General features: G+C 41.2%; 1 protein-coding gene and 1 long non-coding RNA gene across 4 annotated transcripts in view; one reads left to right on the top strand and one right to left on the bottom strand.

Annotated features, from left to right (window-relative positions):
• ARAP2 (ArfGAP with RhoGAP domain, ankyrin repeat and PH domain 2) overlaps window positions 1–18,090 on the bottom strand; it is a 189,704-nt gene that overhangs the window by 1,457 nt on the left and 170,157 nt on the right. For 2 of the 3 annotated variants that reach the window (XM_073001120.2, XM_073001122.2), the window contains exons 29-32: window positions 14,647–14,729; window positions 11,411–11,446; window positions 10,449–10,512; window positions 7,595–7,729 (exon numbers count right to left, since the gene is read on the bottom strand). In XM_073001120.2, the coding sequence (XP_072857221.2) occupies window positions 7,595–7,729; window positions 10,449–10,512; window positions 11,411–11,446; window positions 14,647–14,729 (318 nt within the window). The remainder of the gene's footprint in view (window positions 1–7,594; window positions 7,730–10,448; window positions 10,513–11,410; window positions 11,447–14,646; window positions 14,730–18,090) is intronic. The other variant, XR_013545518.1, reaches the window with a different exon arrangement.
• Window positions 8,703–11,068, top strand: LOC144589426 (uncharacterized). Its single transcript, XR_013545519.1, has 3 exons — window positions 8,703–8,799; window positions 8,922–9,010; window positions 10,919–11,068. It is a non-coding gene; the product is annotated as an uncharacterized LOC144589426 (long non-coding RNA).

The following is an 18,090-nucleotide window of genomic DNA, read 5'->3' as shown; positions in this document are numbered from 1 at the left end:
ATGCAAGTTCCTCATTCAGCCCACAGAAGCCCTTAGGCAATCCTCTTCCCCACAGGCCCCATATCTGGAGGCTACCTAGAGGGAGCCTATGCTCTCAGATCACTGTATAGAGATACCATTGATTCCTTTTCAGGCTTTGCTTCTTTTCCCCTTTTTTGCATAAAACAAGGTGGCAGGAGGAATGAAGCCAAACATGCTGTCAGCTGGCATGAGCAAACACTGGCCAAAGCAACTCTGTACCTTCTCCTCCTCCTCTGCTTAGTCCCTGGAGAAAGTGCCGGTAGAAGAGCTCCAACACAATGGCACTGGGGGGCAAGGCTACATCATCTGATGCCATCAGGCCCACAGAGAGCTCCTGCTACTATTGTTTGGGAGGATAATCCAATTGTAGTTCATCACCCCTGAAGTGAAGGGTACCAACCAACATTCCCTCTAATCTGTGTGGGCATGTGGCTGTGTAGCGCTGCATTGGTGCCATGCACCCATAGCCATTGTTGGTTCCAATCACAGCTATAACTTCGGGAACATGGGACAGGGCCCTGGCCAGCATTGACAGAAAATTAGAGGGAACATTGGTACTGATGCAAGGAACCAAAAAGGAATAATGCTGCAGTTAGGAAAACATAAATTTGGGATATGTGCAAGCATCATTGGGCCGTGTATGAGGTCACTACAGAAACTTCAGCAGGCCCAAAATATGGTGGCCAAATTATTGTGGAGAGTAAACAAATACCATAATCTCTCCTAGCAGGCTGGTTCATCCTGTCTGCCTTGCATTGGCTACCTGTTCATTTCCATGCCAGCTTCAAGGTGATGACGTTAATGCACAAGGCCCTAAATGGTTTGGGACCTTGGGACCTGGCAGAATGTCTTCCAATGAGATCTGCCCAACCTACTCATTTGTCCCAGGCTGGATGGTTGAGGACATTAACTCCAAGAGAGGCTTAGAAAGAGAAAACCAGAAACTGGGCCTTCATGGCCGTCACACACTTCATGGCCGGAACAAACTCCCACTCAATATTTGTCTGGTCCCTTCACTGAGGTCTTTTAAGTGACTTTTGAAAACTTGGCTGTTTAAGCAGGCTTTTCCAGATATTACATCAATAGAATGAAGAGCTCTTTCCAGTCCTTGAACTATCAATTCCACCATCTTGCATGTTTTTAATTACCTGCTGCCTATGCATTTTCTTTTCTTTCTTTTTAAGTTTAAACGGTTAGTATATGTCTATTTTCATTTTTATATTATTGTGATGCTTGTGTGCATATTATTTTATGTTGACATTGCTGTTTTATTTTTTTATAAATCGTTCAAAGTGGCCTTGGGAGCCAGATGGGCAATGAATGAATGGATGGATGGATGGATGGATGAATGGATAAATAAGGATACATTATGGACTAAATGGCTAATCTCAACTAGAATGAACACACTGAACCAACTGCTGAACAATAACACTTTGCAAGTCCCACTGATCCAGCAGTTAAATTTAGGTCAAGGACTAGAGGAGAAAGAAGAAAAGCAGACAAAGAAACCAGAACAAAAGAAAGACATTTAAAAGTCAAGAGAAGTTTATATAATCATGTATGAAAACTTCTTCCATATGTCCAAACTGGTAACTCAAAAATGACTCATATCTACATAGACAAACCATCTGCTGTGTCTCCGTATGTTTTCAGTGATTTCTAGTTGAGTAGATGGTGAAGTTAGAGATATACATCATCTTTTCTTATCTCACCCAGAAACAGAATTAAATACACTCAAAAGACACAACTCCTACTCCTTGTGTGAGCTTATGATTAATCTTAAGAGATCATGTAAATTGAAGAGAAAATTCCCTTTAAAATCTAAATGTTCTGCGGGAATACGAGTAGGCCTTTTTTGCTATGGTGGCAATAAACTCCCCCTTCCAGTCAAACAAAATGATAATGGTACTGTATAGCAGGCAAAGTTCCAGATGAGGCTTAATTTACCATTGCAACTATTTCATATAATTTTAGGATAAACATTTCAAAACTATCCTGCTTTTTGGGAAAGCACCAGTATATATATGAAAAATAAAACTTTTCTCTGTTGTATTTATTGCAATCTTTGAAGTACAATAATTTTTATTTAGTTCTAACGGATGATTTTCTCTAGATAAAGCTTTTATTTAATAAAAAATCAAATTGTGACCAAAAAATCCCCAGCATAAATTATTATTTCTTGTGCAACATACTGTATTTCATGAACTTAAATCAATATATTATTTTATGAACTGATATCATACACTATAGCTCCATGCATATTATATACTGAATTGATCAGTATACAAATCAGATATTTTTATCTGTTACAATGAGGAAAAAACCCCAGCAATGTCTGCAATTCTATGATTACTGAGAGGGAATCCCAGGGCTCACAGGCTCTTCCTGCATGAAGATGGGCAGAGAGAAATACCCTTGAAGGGGAGGTCTGACCTAGAACCCCTCCTTCCAGTCTCTGCAGAAATAGCCACCGTCCTTATCTCCTGGAGCTCTGAAAAGAAGAAAAGGGGCTAATCACAGGCATAGCATGGATAAGTAGGGATAAGGTTGGGATCGATAGGTTACTCACCTGTAATTGTAGTTCTTCAAGTGGACCTCTGTGACTCACATCCCCCACCATATAAGTACCTTGGCACCAAGACTCTCCCTTCATTCACATCAACTGCTGCAGGAAAGAAATCCGCATGGCGTGACAGTGGGGGGGTTAGGTGCGATGTGTGAATCACAGAGGATCACTCGAAGAACTACAATTGCAGGTGAGTAATCTGTCGTTTTTCTTCATGGCCTCTGTGAATCACACCCTGGGTGACTAATGAGCTGTCTTACAGGCAGGGTGTCACGCCAAGGTGGAAGCCAGAACAGCACATCCAAATGCTGCATCAGATTTCTGTCGAACATCGAGTCTGTAATGCCAGATACACGTGGATGGCTGTGCCCACGTAGCTGAAGCGCAGACATTGGGAAGGGGTACTCCTGGAGGAACGCAGTAGAGGTTGCAAGTGCCCTGGTGGAATGAAGGCGAATCACCCGAGGGACTGGCTGACGTGCAAGCTGGAATGCAAGGTGAATTGTAGAAGCAACCCATCTAGAAATAGTTTGTGAAGTCACTTGCAAGTCCTTCTTGGGAGGTTGGCGGATGACAAGCAAGTGTAGTGAAAGCCGAAAGGGTTGAATACAAGCCAGGCAGAAAGCAAGGGCTCATTTGACATCCAAAGTATGAAGGAGACGGTCTTGAGTGGAGGATGGTGATGGAAAGAAGGAGGAGAGTACCAAAGGTTGAGAGAGATGAAACTGAGATACAACACTAGAGAGAAATGAAATATCGATAAATAGTTTTACTTTATTGAGAAAAAACTTTATATAAGAATAGTCATGGTGCAAAGCCGCTAAATCACTTGCTCGACGAGCTGATGCGACTGCTACAAGGAAGACTGTTTTGAAGATAAGCAGGTGAAGGTACGTTCAAGCTAATGGTTCAAAAAGAGGTTTAGTAAGTTGTCGTAAGACAAGGGTCAAAGATCATTGTGGAGATTTATACGATCTGAAGAGAAACCAGAGAGAAGGTGGATGAACATCTGGGTAGGCATGTGATAAACCCTTGAGAAAATGTTTGAGTGTGGCATGCCTGAAAAAATGAGCCACCGGAGAAGTCAGTGGTTGGCAAGAGACAATTGATGAGAGGTAAACTCTAAGAGAGGAAAGAGAAAGGACGGTAGATTTAAGATGTAACAGGAATCGGACGACAGTGGAGAGAGATGGGTTGATAGCAGGTAGGGAGGCTGCTGCAGTGAAGGATTGAATTTTTTTTCCATTTATATAGGTAGGCCTTTCTGGTTGCGGGCTTCTTAGCTTGACGGAGGACATCCCTCAAGGAGGTAGAATCCTCTACACTGCCAGATGCAGAGTAGGTAAGTCTGGATGAAGTATCCAAAAGTTGTTCTGTGTTAGGAGGTGTGGCGGAAGGGGGAGGTGACAAATGTCTGATGATAGGTTGTGTAGGACTGGGAACCAAGGCTGTCTTGTGAAGAAGTGGAAAAAGTGGGAAAAGGTACGTAAGAGTCCTGGGCCAGCAGCCAATGAATGCATCTCCCTGGGAGTGTCTGCCAACTCCAGCATGGGAGCAATAGTGCCTGCACTTCCGATTGTCTCATGAGGCAAAGAGGTCCAGTGTTGGTTTGCCCCATTTTTTGCAAAGGCGGAGGAAAACTGCCTGGTCCAATTCACACTCGTGAGGTTAGGAGTTTGTATGGCTAAGGAGGTCTGCCAGGTCATTGTCTTGGCCTGCAATGTGTAGAGCTGTCAGGCAGATGTGATGTGAAAGACACCATTACCATAGGTTGACCGCTAAATAGAAGAGGCTTGGGGAGTGGGTGCCACCTTGTTTGAGGATGTAGTACACATATGCACCATTTTGCCAGCCAGGATGTTCCTGAAGGCTTTGCATGCCTTTATTACTGCCAGTAGTTCCAACTCATGTATGTGTCGGGAACATTCTCTGCAGGACCGATTGGCATGGATTTTGAGAGAGCCACAATGCGCTCCCCAGCCCATAAGGCTGGTGTCGGTTGTGACCTATATTTGATGGTGTGGTTGCCGGAAAGTAGGTCCTACTGAAAGGTTTGGGATGAAACACCATTGAAATTGGGAGGCAAGTTCGGGGTGACTCTCAACAGTGTAAGGAGGGTCCATCAGTGGATCTAAGAGGGCAAGAAACCACAACTGTAGGGACCTCATCTTCAGATGTACATGTTGTACAACTGAGGTCACAGAAGCCGTGGTGACCAACACGCATTGGACCAGGAGGGAAGGTACCAGGGCATGGGGAGTGAAGTCGTGCAGCAAAGAGATAAGGCTCTGTTGCTTGTCTGGGGGGAGGAATACACAGGGTTGGATAGAGTCTATGTGAGCCCCGATATAATGAACGACCTTTGTATGGCTCACTTTGGATTTTTGCATGTTGACTGTGAGACCAAGATCGTGAAGGAGGAATAAGGTAAAATGGGGTGTCTTGGTGAGCCCTGTGACAGGAACGAGCCATCAGGAGCCAATCATCTATGTACGGGAAGATGAGGATGTTTTGAAATCTGATGAAAGCAGCCACCGGGGCCATACACTTGATGAAGACTCTGGGAGCTGTTGCAAGCTCAAAGGGAAGTCTTTTGATAGGCCCAGGATCTGAGTTGGAATCAAAGAAGCTGTCTGTGCAAGGAGTGGATGGAGATGTAGAAGTACGCGTCTCGTATATCTATGCCTGTGAACCAGTCATTTTTTCTGAGGAGGGTCAGAACTGATTTGAGGGTCACCATACGAAATTTGGTGATTATGACATATTGGTTGAGCTCTCTGAGGTCTAGGATAGGACAAAAACAGTCATCCTTTTTGGGGACAGTGAAATAATGTGAGAAAAAGCCTTTTTGCTATATCGGTTCTATGGCATCTTTGAGAAGTAAATTTTCTATTTCTTCTTGTAAGGAGTTTGAGACGGCGGTGTAACAAGGTGATGTGGCGGAAAGAGCTGATGGAAACAAATGTGGTATCCATTTTGGATGAAGGACAGAACCCAGGCATTGATGGTGATGGATTCCCAGAGAAGTGTTTCCACAGAAAAGGGCAGGAGTGCTGATTTGTGATCTCGGTCGGGAAGATGTCAAACATGATGTTTGGGTTTGCGACCATTGCGCCTCTGGATAGGTAGTTGGCAGAGTTTAGGTTTGTATTGTTGTTTGAAATTGGGCATGTAGGGGGCCTGACATTGGGGATCATGTTAGAACCTCTGGTAAGAATTGTAGGGTCACTTCCACTGGTTACATTGGGGGCGTTGTTGGTAGGCAGGATAGCCAAATAGATCAAGGCCGAGACACTGAGTGGGAGGAACGGTCTCCATCATTTTGAGGAGCGGGCTGACAGGGGCTGCAAATGCTTCACAACTGGAAGCATGTCTCTCAAGTGCCTTGAGCTTTTCAGGTGGCTGGTAGAAAGCTGTCTGATGACCATGTGGATCTGGCTGGTAAGCTCGCTTCGACACCGAAGGCTGTCGAGATGGAGGTTTCTGGTGCAATACTACCGTGGGACCAGAAAAAACAACCGGTTGAGCACCTCTGGCAGATTGGTTAGTAAAGCACTGACTGGAGCAAATGGCTACCCAATGAGAGTGCTGAGCATGGCTTTGGCCTGTGTGCACTGGCAGAATTGCCTCATAAGCTTGATGTGCATGGTAGCATGCTGGCGGCCATCATGGCAGGCCCGAAGGTACAGGATAGGGCACCGTGTCCGGCTGAGGCTCCGATTCCACTTTCACCGGTGAAGCATCCATGGACGGGTTACTAGGAAAGATAGACTGCTGGGGACTAGCAGGCGAGGAAGTAAGATGATCTGCTTGCTCATCCCATTCTGGCGACTGAGAAGTCAGCTGGTGAGATGGGATTCCTTCGTCATCAGGAGGTGAGCCAACACAAATCAAATCGCCAGATTCAGGGAGCTGCTGCGGAGCGGTCACAGGGGCTTTAGTTTTGGTTTGTTTAGACCTCTTGGGTTGAGGAGGATCTGGAACCGAGGAGATCTTGGGAGACAGCTTTCCAGAGGACTTTGATGTCAAAGTTTTTGATGTCAAATGCTTGGTTCTGTGTCCCTTAGAAGTCTTTGACGAAGTCGAAGGGGCATCAGAGTGAGATGGTGTGGCTGAAGGGCACAGTTTAGATGATTCTGCAATGGCTTCTTCCATGGTTTTAGCTTGTGGGAGGCTGAGCCATGGGTTTTACAGGTTGTAAAGACCGTTCTCAAAGAAGGAGTTTAAGTCTGGAAAGGTGAGAACAGAGGACTCTCGACTTTGAAATTTTTACAATGAGAACACGAGGAGGTTTAACGTGCCCCGCCTAGACAAAAAAGGCACTTTGCGTGGCTGTCCGACAGTGATATTTTATTATTGCAAACCACGCAGTGCTTGAAGGGGCCCAAAGGGGCCATGAACAATTAAAGAAAGGAAAAGTAAAAATGGAGAGGGTGGGAGGGGGGTGAAGAACAGTTTGTATTATGTTAATTTTTTGTATCAGTAATAAAAAGAAAAAAAAATAGAAATCAAGAGTAAAAAAACTCTCTTCCGCTTTTAACTCACAGAAGCTAGAAGTACGAGGCTCTTCAATGCAGTGGTTGAAAGAAACTGAAGGGAGAGTCTTGGTGCCAAGGTATTTTTGCTACCGCAGAAGCTCTAGGATATTCTGAAAAGGCTCTGCGCAGGCGCAGAACACACAGGGTGTGATTCACAGAGGCCACGAAAAAGAACCACAAGATCCAAAACCCTCCTGGTATTTCGAATGAGCCCAAACATGGGATGGGAAATTCTGCCATTCCCGAAGAAGCGGATGAGAAAAAAAATCCCTTCCATTGTTATACCAAAAATGAAATAGAACAAAACATCAACATAGAAATGAAAAACAACAACACCTCTCTGTTGCTACACTGGGCTCCTACCAGCAAGGCTTTCAACATCTTGGAGGATTCAATAACAGTGCTTTCTATAGCAGCAGGCAGGATTGCCCTGATAAATGCTGGGACCCAAATTTAGTCAGCAGCCTACCTCTGATGAGTTGACTTTAGCTTTTGGAATGTTTCTTTCATGCTGAATTGGTATTAAAGGCAAGCCACCAATTTTGGGATTTTTTGTAATAGATTGCTTTCTGATCTTTCCATCTGGCGGACAGATATTACTGTGCTGTAAAATAAGGTTTGTTTTATGTCATAAACATTACTGTTACAAATCACAAGTAATTTCATATGTGAAATTAAAAATAGTCAACTTTAGAGCATTGCTAAATTTTCAAACACACAACAGGCAGAAATATACATCATTTGATAATAAGAATCACTTAGTTTATTTGTATTTATTAAAATATTTATACCCCCACCCAAAACCAAAATAGCTTTGAGTGGGTTACAAAAAATGAAACAATTTAAGCAGTAAAAAGTTTAATTTAATTTAATTCATAGTAACTTAACCTGCTTTAAAACCACTTACATTAAGAAAGACACCAAAACCTTTTAATGGTTACTAGTTCCCTAAAGCTGTAATGAAGAGCCAACTTTCAATTTACTGCCAAAAGGTAGCCAGTTTTGGTGCCAATCAAGCTTCTATGGAAGGGCAAATTCTGCAGCAGATAATGCCACACATGAAGCAGTTATTGAGTATAAGACAATTGGCATCATCTCCAGATAAAGATGTGGATATCTGCCATGCTCTCTTCCCACGTATGACTGGTATCAGTCATATGCACTGAGTTTCCTTCATGAGGGCAGGAACTCTAATTAATTTGGCTCCTATTCCCCTTTGAGCGGAGGGTGCCCTTCCTATCTGGTATATTCATATGTATGTAGGGCCCGTTTCAACCAATGCTTAATAGAAAAATAATTACAGAGAAGCTTAACAAATTTACAACATATTTAAAGTGGAGCTACGGTGTCTAAGAGGTGCTGGAGAGAACTTCAAAACATGGCAAAATATTCCCCAAAATGACTAACCAGAGCAGGTAGTTGATGGGCTGAGGAGAATCTGGTTCAGAATAAATCATTCCCAAGAGGTAAGAGTGAAAGTGTTCCTAATCTATCTAAATAGATTTGGGAGATATGGAGGAAACTGGGAATTTTCACTAGACTCTGTGTGTGTGTGTGTGTGTGTGTGTGTGTGCACACATGTGCATGTGTTTTAGTGCCATGTTTGCAAAGATGGCGGTGGCTGCAGCCATGGTCGCAGAGACCGTGACAGTGTGGGCAGCAGTGGCAGCTGAGGTAAGGAGATGGCGGGGGCAGTGAGAAGGCGGCAAAGGGATCAGGGCTCAGCTTTTCAATTTTCTTAGATAGTCATTGGCTGTCCACCCCCACCCCCAATGAACTGATCCATGGTTTGTCAGTTCACAGGGTGATGTTCATGGTTCACAAACCAAGACCCCATCTCCCCATCTCTAGTGATGAAGCTTTCCAGCTTAGGCCTTTCTCCCAGGTGAGTCACATTTAGGTGTCTGTACGTATCTGTCTGTCAAATGGGAATGGAGAATTATAGGGTCCATAACACCACAAAAATGAATGGCACATTCCTACTCACAACCCAAAACAAATAGGGGACAGGAATAAAAAAGGAATGATATAGCTGTTATTAAAAACCACAGTAGAAGTTCAGCTAAAAGATATTTTGCACATTAGGAAAGTTACAGCTGAGTTTTAAACGATGCCAGCACTGTTAATTTGCAAATTAGGAAATGTAGGAATGTATCTACACTAGTCAGTTATATCAGTTTGATACCCCCTTTACACTTCTGGGTATATCTTATAAAATTACAGAATTATAAATAGGTAATGTACTTAGAATGCTCTGCTAAAAGGCGTGTTACACTCTTCTTAGAGACTTCTCAATGCCACAACAAACTACAAATCCCAGGATTCCATAGGATAGAGTTAAAGTGGCACCAAGATGAGAAGAAAAAGGATACTTTGAAAAAATGCTTTTTCATCTTCTTGGAATATGTAAAATTTACAGATTCTAGAGCTATATTTCAGATTGTTAGTGTGATAGCTGACTTACATTTCATACAATTCCCTCTGGAGTTTTAACAGGTTCTCTCTTGTGTCAATGGTACTTGAACAGAGCCATTAAGCAACTTTTGCACTACCACTACCCGTAGTTTGTGAACCTATTCATTCTTACACTACTCGGAACGAAGTAGTGGCAGATCTGGAGATTTTTCCCCATCTTACTTGATGACTGTTTCCATAGAAACTGTAACAGGTGCTGTGTTTAAAGAAGCACATAGGATATTGTTCTGAGAAGACCTGCTTTTGATTGAAATATGACACACACAAGTTCTCTTGTTCACCAAGTTACTAAGACTGATTATGACTCCCAAAATTTTACTAACCTAAAACAACAAGGTTGTGTTATATTCATTTTGCATTAGCTATAAAACTAGGAGCTTCAGTTGCTCCAACAATACATAAATATTGGTCAAACACATGGGTTAGAATGCTTGATCAGAAAAAAACAAATAGGAAAACATGTGTTAAATCTTTAAGATGCCCACAAGATTCTGTATTTATCCACAATCTGTGGAAATGGAAGTGGAGTCTATTCTACTTGGAAAAAAAAATTAAAAGACTCATATTAAAAGGAGTGTGTTACATAAAACAAGGTTATGAAGAAATATATCTCAGCTGACCGTGGTTTGTTGGATCAGATATTATCTCCTATTTAGGAAGGAATTTTTTAATGGGCAGATTGTAGTGTATACTGCATTTTGAATGGGCAGATACATTTTTTGCCTAACTGATATTTACACACAAACAGACAGAGAAACATGTAAACATATATTACACATACTTTAAAATCTAAATTAATTTTTTATAGCCCAGAGCAATTTTGTCATGATAACAGAAAAAAGTAATACCTGTGCAATGAAAATGCTGCTCAGCCATTCCAACTGAGAATCCTGTCCATCACAACATAAATGCCTAGAAAACATATAGCAATTTAAATCTTGTCCTGACAATGTATTATATCGCATGCAGTGCCAAACAGATTGCAACTAGTTTGCTGGTATCCTAATTTTTAGCAACCACAAGCTCATTCTTACTTGCAGGGAAAAAAACAGAAGCAAAATCAAACACTGTGGGGTAGATATATATGCATATTTAACCTGGCCATGCACTACTCAGTCTGCTGAGTAGACAGACCTTAGTACTGTTAAAGTCTATGAATTTTCAATTTTGGAATTTCTTAGGAGGGGAGTTTAAAAAAAAGCCCAGTAAACTTCAGTTAATTCTTAGACCTGAATTGTAAGTTTCTGTTTAGAGATATCTGTTCATCTTTGACTCTCTTTGGAAAATTCACTGTCTTTCACTTACTCTATCTCATCAGGCACCCATAGTCTTGGGGTGAGTGCATGTGTGTGTGCTCTTCCTACCACTTCCATATGAGACACCATCCTAGAGAACAGGCTGCCTGTGTCGCTAGATTGTTAAGAGGCTGAAATTGAAGACCAATATGTATGCTGTATTTTTTGAATTTTTTTATTCAATTAAACACACAAAAGCTCTCTCTCTCTCTCTCTCTCTCTCTCTGTGTGTGTGTGTGTGTGTGTGTGTGTGTGTAAATCACAGGTTATATTAGAACAAACTAATTATTTTTACAAAACAGTGGATTTGACTGAATAATGAGTCACGCTGTCCAGTCACTGATACAAAGCCCTGCAATACCATCTTAGAGTGAGGAACTATTACAGAATATAATTATATGACAGTTCCTCATTTAGCTAACATCATCATATGCAGATGAAAAATAGCCACAAGTGTCTAAATATAACAAAGTTGTAGGGGCTGGCAGCAAGAGGAGATATTTCTAATCACTTACCAGTGGTGCTTTTCAGAAGATAATGTCAGACCCCAACTGCAAAAAACACAAAATGAACACTGAACAGTGAAGACTATGATTACGTTCTCAAGAAACATGCATGGAGCAAAACCAAGAGCAACACTCAAGAGTTTAGCTAAAAACTCTAAGGCAAATCATTACTTAAATTGTTCTGGACCAATCTATTGAATAATGAGAAATGGTCAAGTTACGTAAGGCTCTGTATTGGTGTGTTATTACTTTTCATAACATAGGGAGCCTAATCCAGGGGTTATACAGGGTGCTTAAAAACTACTTGTTATGCAGTCTCCAATCAGCAGCAGCAACTGCAAAAGAAGCATTAAAGTTGACATTAAAACAAAGCCTGTTGAGAGTGTGCACTTTGTTTTTAAGATGATTGCAATTTCCAGAAGCCTCCTGGAGGCACTAATTCTTTTGGGGAAAAGGTACCTGCTCCCATGTGCCTTTGTTTAGAGACAAACACCAACTTCTTTGGGGATCTCTGTGCTGCTGAGCTGCGACTACATGGTATGAGGAGGGGAGCTACAATCTACCTTTAACACAAGGCATGCAGAGAGTGCATCCTTTATTTACAAGCTGATCAGTGCTCCCAAGTGCCTTCAAAGAACACTAATAATATTTAGGAGGAGGAGAACTGCAGAGCTGGAAGGGAAACTATGGATCATCAAGTCCTGCCCCTGTCAAAGAAGCACAGTGAGGAACTGAACCCCCAAACAGGACTGAAAATAAAACAGCCAACATTATAATGCCATTGTACAAAACTCTGGCAAGGTCGCACCTGAAGTATTGCATACAGTTCTGGTCACCATATCTCAAAAAAGACATGGTGGAACTGGAAAAGGTGCAGAAGAGAGGGACTAAAATGATGACTGGGACACCTCCCTTATGAGGAAAGGCTACAGAGTTTGGGGCTCTTTAGTCTAGAGAAAACGCACCTGAGAGGGGACATGGCTGAGATGTATAAAATTATGCAGGGGATGAATAAAGGGGATAGAGGGAAGCTCTTTTCCCTCTCATGCAATACTAGAACCAGGGGACATCTACTCCAATTGAGTGTTGGGAGATTGAGAAGAGACAAATGAAAAAATGTCTTTACCCAGCGTGTTCTTAGTCTGTGGAACTTCTTGCCACAGGATGTGGTGATGGCATCTGGCCTAGGTGCCTTTAAAAGGGGATTGGACAGATTCCTGGAGGCAAAGTCCATCACAGGTTACAAGCCATGATGGGCGTGTATAATCTCCAGGCTTAAAAGGAAGTACTTCAAAATGCCAGATGCAGGGAAGGGGCATCGGGAGACAGGTATCTAGTTGTCTCATGTGCTCCTGTCTATACAGAGTTGTACTCCTATTTCCCAATACCCCCAGAGGCATCTGGTGGGGCCACTGTGAGATACAGGACGCTGGAATAGATGGGCCCTTGGCCTGATCCAGCAGGGCTCTTCTTATGTTCTTATGGCTCTGCAGCCAGATACCTAAACCAATGAGCTATGGTATAATGGAGAGAGACATAACTCATACGTTCATGGGGGTTGCCCACCCTTGTCTGGCTTTAACCCAACACACAATTTGCATGCTTTTTGGGGAAAACAATAGGAAGACGTAATATAACTAAAGCTGGAACTGTAGCAACAGAGTAATAAAATATAGATTGTTGTTGTAGGTTTTTCGGGCTGTTTGGCCACGTTCTGGAAGTTTTTCTTCCTAATGGTTTGCCAGTCTCTGTGGCCGGCATCTTCAGAGGACAGGAGCTAGAACTCTGTCTGTGTTCTGGTGTAGTGTGTCGGATAGTTGAGTATTTGTAGCTGTGGAATCAGCTTTTGTCCTTTTCAGGAGATTGGGTGATTATGGTGATCAGGATGTTTTTTGTTATGGGTATAATGTTGCGATAAGGATTAATTAAAATATGGAATAATTTCCTAAGGCAAGATGGGGGCGTGGGACATAAATATAGGCTTAAGTTCAACTGCTAGTCTCAACTAGTGTATACCCATTGAAATCAGCTGCTGACACATTATTTCCACTGATTCAATGGGTCTACTATAATAGGGACTGTCATCTGGCCTAAATACATACCTCTGAACCACTCCTCCCTCTTTCAGTTTCAGTTATATTTTCATTCATCAGTTAAGACTGCAGCAGCAACAGCAGCACAGAACTGAATCACCAGGATTGTTTTTAGAGAAGGGACGAGAAATAGATAGCCCTGCAGCTATTGCTGAACTCCCATCCATCTCTAACCCATGATTGGGATTTCAGCTTAGGCTGATGGTAGCTGAAATCTAACAACATCTGGAGGGGTCGCATGTTCCTCCATCCCTACTTTAGGAACTGACCACATACTACTGCTCCTCTGGCATTTCAAGGTAGGCTGTGGCCTTTTGTGTCTTTCATCTAGAATAGGAAGCATGCCTACCCACACTAAAAACAGAGAAAAACTGCTCCAGAAAAAGCTTTACTTTGGGCTGAGATATCAGTAAGATGAAAAGAAGGGAGGCGGGGACATGTTAGGGTAGCAACAGAATATGTTTTAGATCAATAGTCATTTGAGGTAGAGGAAACTACATAAAGCTAGCATCTATTCAATCTTCTTTAAGTGATTTGTTATATTACTTCTGTATTTGTAAATTTTGGATTTGAAGTTTTTCTGGTAATGTGTGTATGTACCCATGTCTATTCAAATAAAATAAAGCAGATTATACTTTGTAAATCCATTTCAAAGCACAGAAAATTTTAGCAGTTTCAAGTTAAAGATAGAAATTTCTGCACAAGAAGGGTAGGGTCCACAAGGCTGCAGGTTCAGCATGCAAGCAGTATTATATCTGCACAGGAGCCTCAGACAAACCCTATCTTTTTCATCCCTGGATCTGAGGTTGACCAAATAAGTGCATCTGACCTTCTCGCACATTGAATATCTGCCTAGAACTAGGATTCAGGTTAAGTTATCTGAGATAATTTGAACATCAAGACAGCCCACAAGAGATACCACAATGAGATTAGAAAAGGCCATTCAATACAGTTAATTTCTTAATGCAGAAACATTAAAGCAAAGCAAATGACAACATGTGGCCAAAGAACAACAAAGAATGGATACAGATTGCTTTTCCTGTTTTATTGACTGCGAAATGTTTTATGTCTCTCAGTCAGCAGGAAAGCAATACTTCTGGTTAAAAAGTGTTTTAACCAACACAAGTTTTATTTACTTTTCTTCTTTCTTACTTTGTTGGTGGCTTCAGTTTCCTCTTCACTCCAAGATAAAGTTTTAGTGAATTGACCGGCAGTACTTTCTCAGGTTTACTACTCTGTTGGGATCAGAAATGATTAAATTTATAGAATATATATGTAGAAACAGAAATGTTGCATAAAATCACCTAGATCTGCTTATCTTTTAAACATCCTGCTTCACCATTACAAGGCAATTAATCCCAAATAATTTATTTTGCAGGTACTGTAATGTGCAATTGGCAACAATTTGTCCTGGCTTATGTAGCTAACACCTACTATTATGACTGCCATAATTACTATTGTTGCCTTATATTAGTCTTTGTCATGCTTCTGCTGGAGAAGTGGACAAGGACCAAGAACCTCTTGAGCCACATGGCAAAACAAACAAACAAACAAACAAACAAACAAACAAACAAACAAAAGCCTGGCAGCTTCTGATGTCCCAGGATTGCAGAATTCCTTCAAGCCAAAGCAAAGCACCCAAGGAAAGCCCTTCTGAGCACATCTGATGCTGGGAAACATGCAGCTGGGTCTAGGGTGGGGCACAGGCTGACTCAGCTGCTTAGCTGCAGACTGAAGCAACTACTGGGAACATTGCAATTACCTGGAACACCAATAATCAAGCTTTTTTTCCCCTGAATCTTTTCCTCTCTTGTCTTCTCTGTGAATGACCCTGGTCTGTACCTTATTACCACTTGGCAACCTGAGTTTAATACTCTGCTGACTTACTATATCTTCTGGATGCTCCCTGTTCAGGCTGAAATTTGGTAGGATTGATTCATGGCTTTGCCTCAGCTTGTTTTCTGATTCTCTCTTGGTCTGTTCCTTAATACTGCCTGCTGCCACCTAGTTTGTCCCTGGTCTGGCTTGGTGGACCTTCCTTTTGACACCCGGAAGTACTGCATCCTTGTCTAGCATGCTTCCTAACTGGCTGGGCAGTTGCAGGCACAGAGCACAACAGAATTATTGTTGTGGTTACAGTAGGAAAAGTAACAGAAGGGGCTGTATAGAAGACAGACTTGCAAAGACTAAGAGGACTTTCCAGAAGTAAGGGACAGCTAGCAAACACACAACCTGTGTTCAAAATCATGCAAAACATTTAAGATATATACAGCATACAGTGAAAAAGCAGCTGTTGTGCTCTGGGTATGTAGTCACTACATTTTAGTAACACATGATCAATTCCTTGTATGGTTGAGCTCATGAGATACCAATTCTACCACAAAACCAGTTGTGGAAAACTCTGGTTGACTGACCGCTATGATATAATGGTCCAACCTCCTCCTCACATTCCCAGAATAGTTTTATAATAATGCATTCTTCATTTTTTAAAAATTAATCAATGAACAAATGCTAAATTGAAAGAAAGAAAAAATCTGAAATCACTAAGCATTAGAATTATCTGAAAAACTATGTATGTTACTGAAATGTGCCTGTTATGTATAGCTTTGTTGAGATATTCTTTCTGTGTAGACCCTATGTGTGGTAGACAGCAGAAGTATGCTGCTGTTCTAGCCTTCCAATCCCATATGGCTTTACTAGACTTCTGCAAGAACACCTGAATGAGGTTTCTGTCTGTCTTTTTCAAGGCAAAGAGAGGAGAAAGACAGGCCTGGTTTGCAAGCAGTGGCGGGGGATCTACAGTGACTGCTATTTCTACACATTCTAGATACATGTTGTAAGAGCCAAATGTTTCCTCTAAGGCCAATCTCTATAATGGAAAAATATAATAACAAAGTAAGAACAAGTTAAACTGTCATCATCAATCATTATGCAGCTTCATTTAGGGTAGTGGATTTTATCAACTGTGAACCCAACACAGCTGATTCCAATTTAATGGCAGCTCCTGCTCTCCTTTAAAAGACGACACCATAACATCCCCATGCTTAAGACAGCATGTGTGTCTAGCATTCACTGCTTCAGAGTTGTCTTACTGCCAGTCTCTACTTGGTTTTACATTTTTTAAATAAGGTTCCTCACCAAACTCCATTATTGTAATAAAAGTGGTCATTCATGCAAAAGAAATGTAATTAATCTAGGAATGCACAAATGAGTATTTTTTTAGAATGGTAAGTTCAAACGCATAATACAGGATCTTCAAACAATTAATGTAATATTCTGCATAATGAAACAAAACATCTTTGCTGATGTCTTCTGTTTTGGATGGTTTGCCCTATTAATTTACACCAATATTTGGAGAAAGAAAAGGTTTCTGCAAGGGATTTTTAGCCTTGCTTCTTTGCATTTCATAATATGTAACGGCTGGAAACAATGCAATCCACTCCGAACCTTCAGGATAGGACAAGAGCAAGCTAATACAAGGAACATGTAAAAATGCAAATTCATAAACACTTCTTGGAGCAGACCCACTCATTAAAAAAAATTGGAAGTGAGCAAAACAGAGTTTAGTTAGTCCTCCTGTAACATCCAGTTTGCAACAGACTGCTTGTTATCTTGACATTTCAAATACATGCATGGAAACCCAGTTCATACGGAGTGTGACCTGGGAATTCGCAACAGAAATATATCAAAGCATGGTGTAATATAAGCTAGAGATGGGAAAGCTTTTCATTTCCATGGGCTTCATAGCATTCCTGCACTGTTCTCGCACTCTTGCTCCTCATCTCATGTACACGAACACAAAAGATATAGAAGAAGGGGAAGCTTACTGCAAGGAAGCCAAAGTTTTTGTAACACTGTATTGTTAAAATAAAGAATCAGGACATAAATAGTAGTGAATACTAAATGTCAGATATTAGAAAGTGGGACATCTTTTGTTTGTCTTTTTTGAAAAACCTTGTATGACTTAAAAAAAAACCCTTCTAGTGTCTTCTCTTATGTACATACACACATCATCATGAAAACATTTAAGTAAAAAATCATGAACTTAAAAACCTATAATGCACACTTAGTAAGTGTTATGACTTCAATAATGCTCTCAGTTACAGATGTGTAAGTCTTAAAGGTGCCAATTTATATTCACAAATGTGCTGATTTCCGATTATAGTATTAAATAAGTAGATACTTCTAATCTACCTTAAAGCCTGTTACTGGGGAGTCTTAAGCACTGCCCCTCCTGCTCCTTGCTTCTTGATTATCCTAAGTATATACTGCATATACATGATGTATTGCCCCTTCCAAACTCTCCCCCCTCCTTTGCTTTTCCCATTGTCTAGATTCAGCATTGTAATTTTCTGAGTCCAGAGCTTTACTGATGGTGACATATGCAGTACATATGGAATAAAGAAATAGATCTTCGCCATCCGCAAAGCAAACTACTTAAGCAAACAGGCTTTTCAAGCTCCACAAATAAGTAAGGTCCTGCTTAAAAATGTTGGCAATACATTCTATATTCACTCATCAAGTGTGTTTGAATTAAATTCAAACACAAATCAGAATAAACTCCTTTTCAAACAGTCACTTTTTCACTTACCCTGC

The sequence above is a fragment of the Pogona vitticeps genome, chromosome 5, assembly GCF_051106095.1.
Source record: "Pogona vitticeps strain Pit_001003342236 chromosome 5, PviZW2.1, whole genome shotgun sequence".
Classification (NCBI taxonomy): Eukaryota; Metazoa; Chordata; class Lepidosauria; order Squamata; family Agamidae; genus Pogona; species Pogona vitticeps.
Note: the sequence above shows the minus strand (reverse complement) of the source record. Positions and strands in the feature narration are given on the sequence as shown.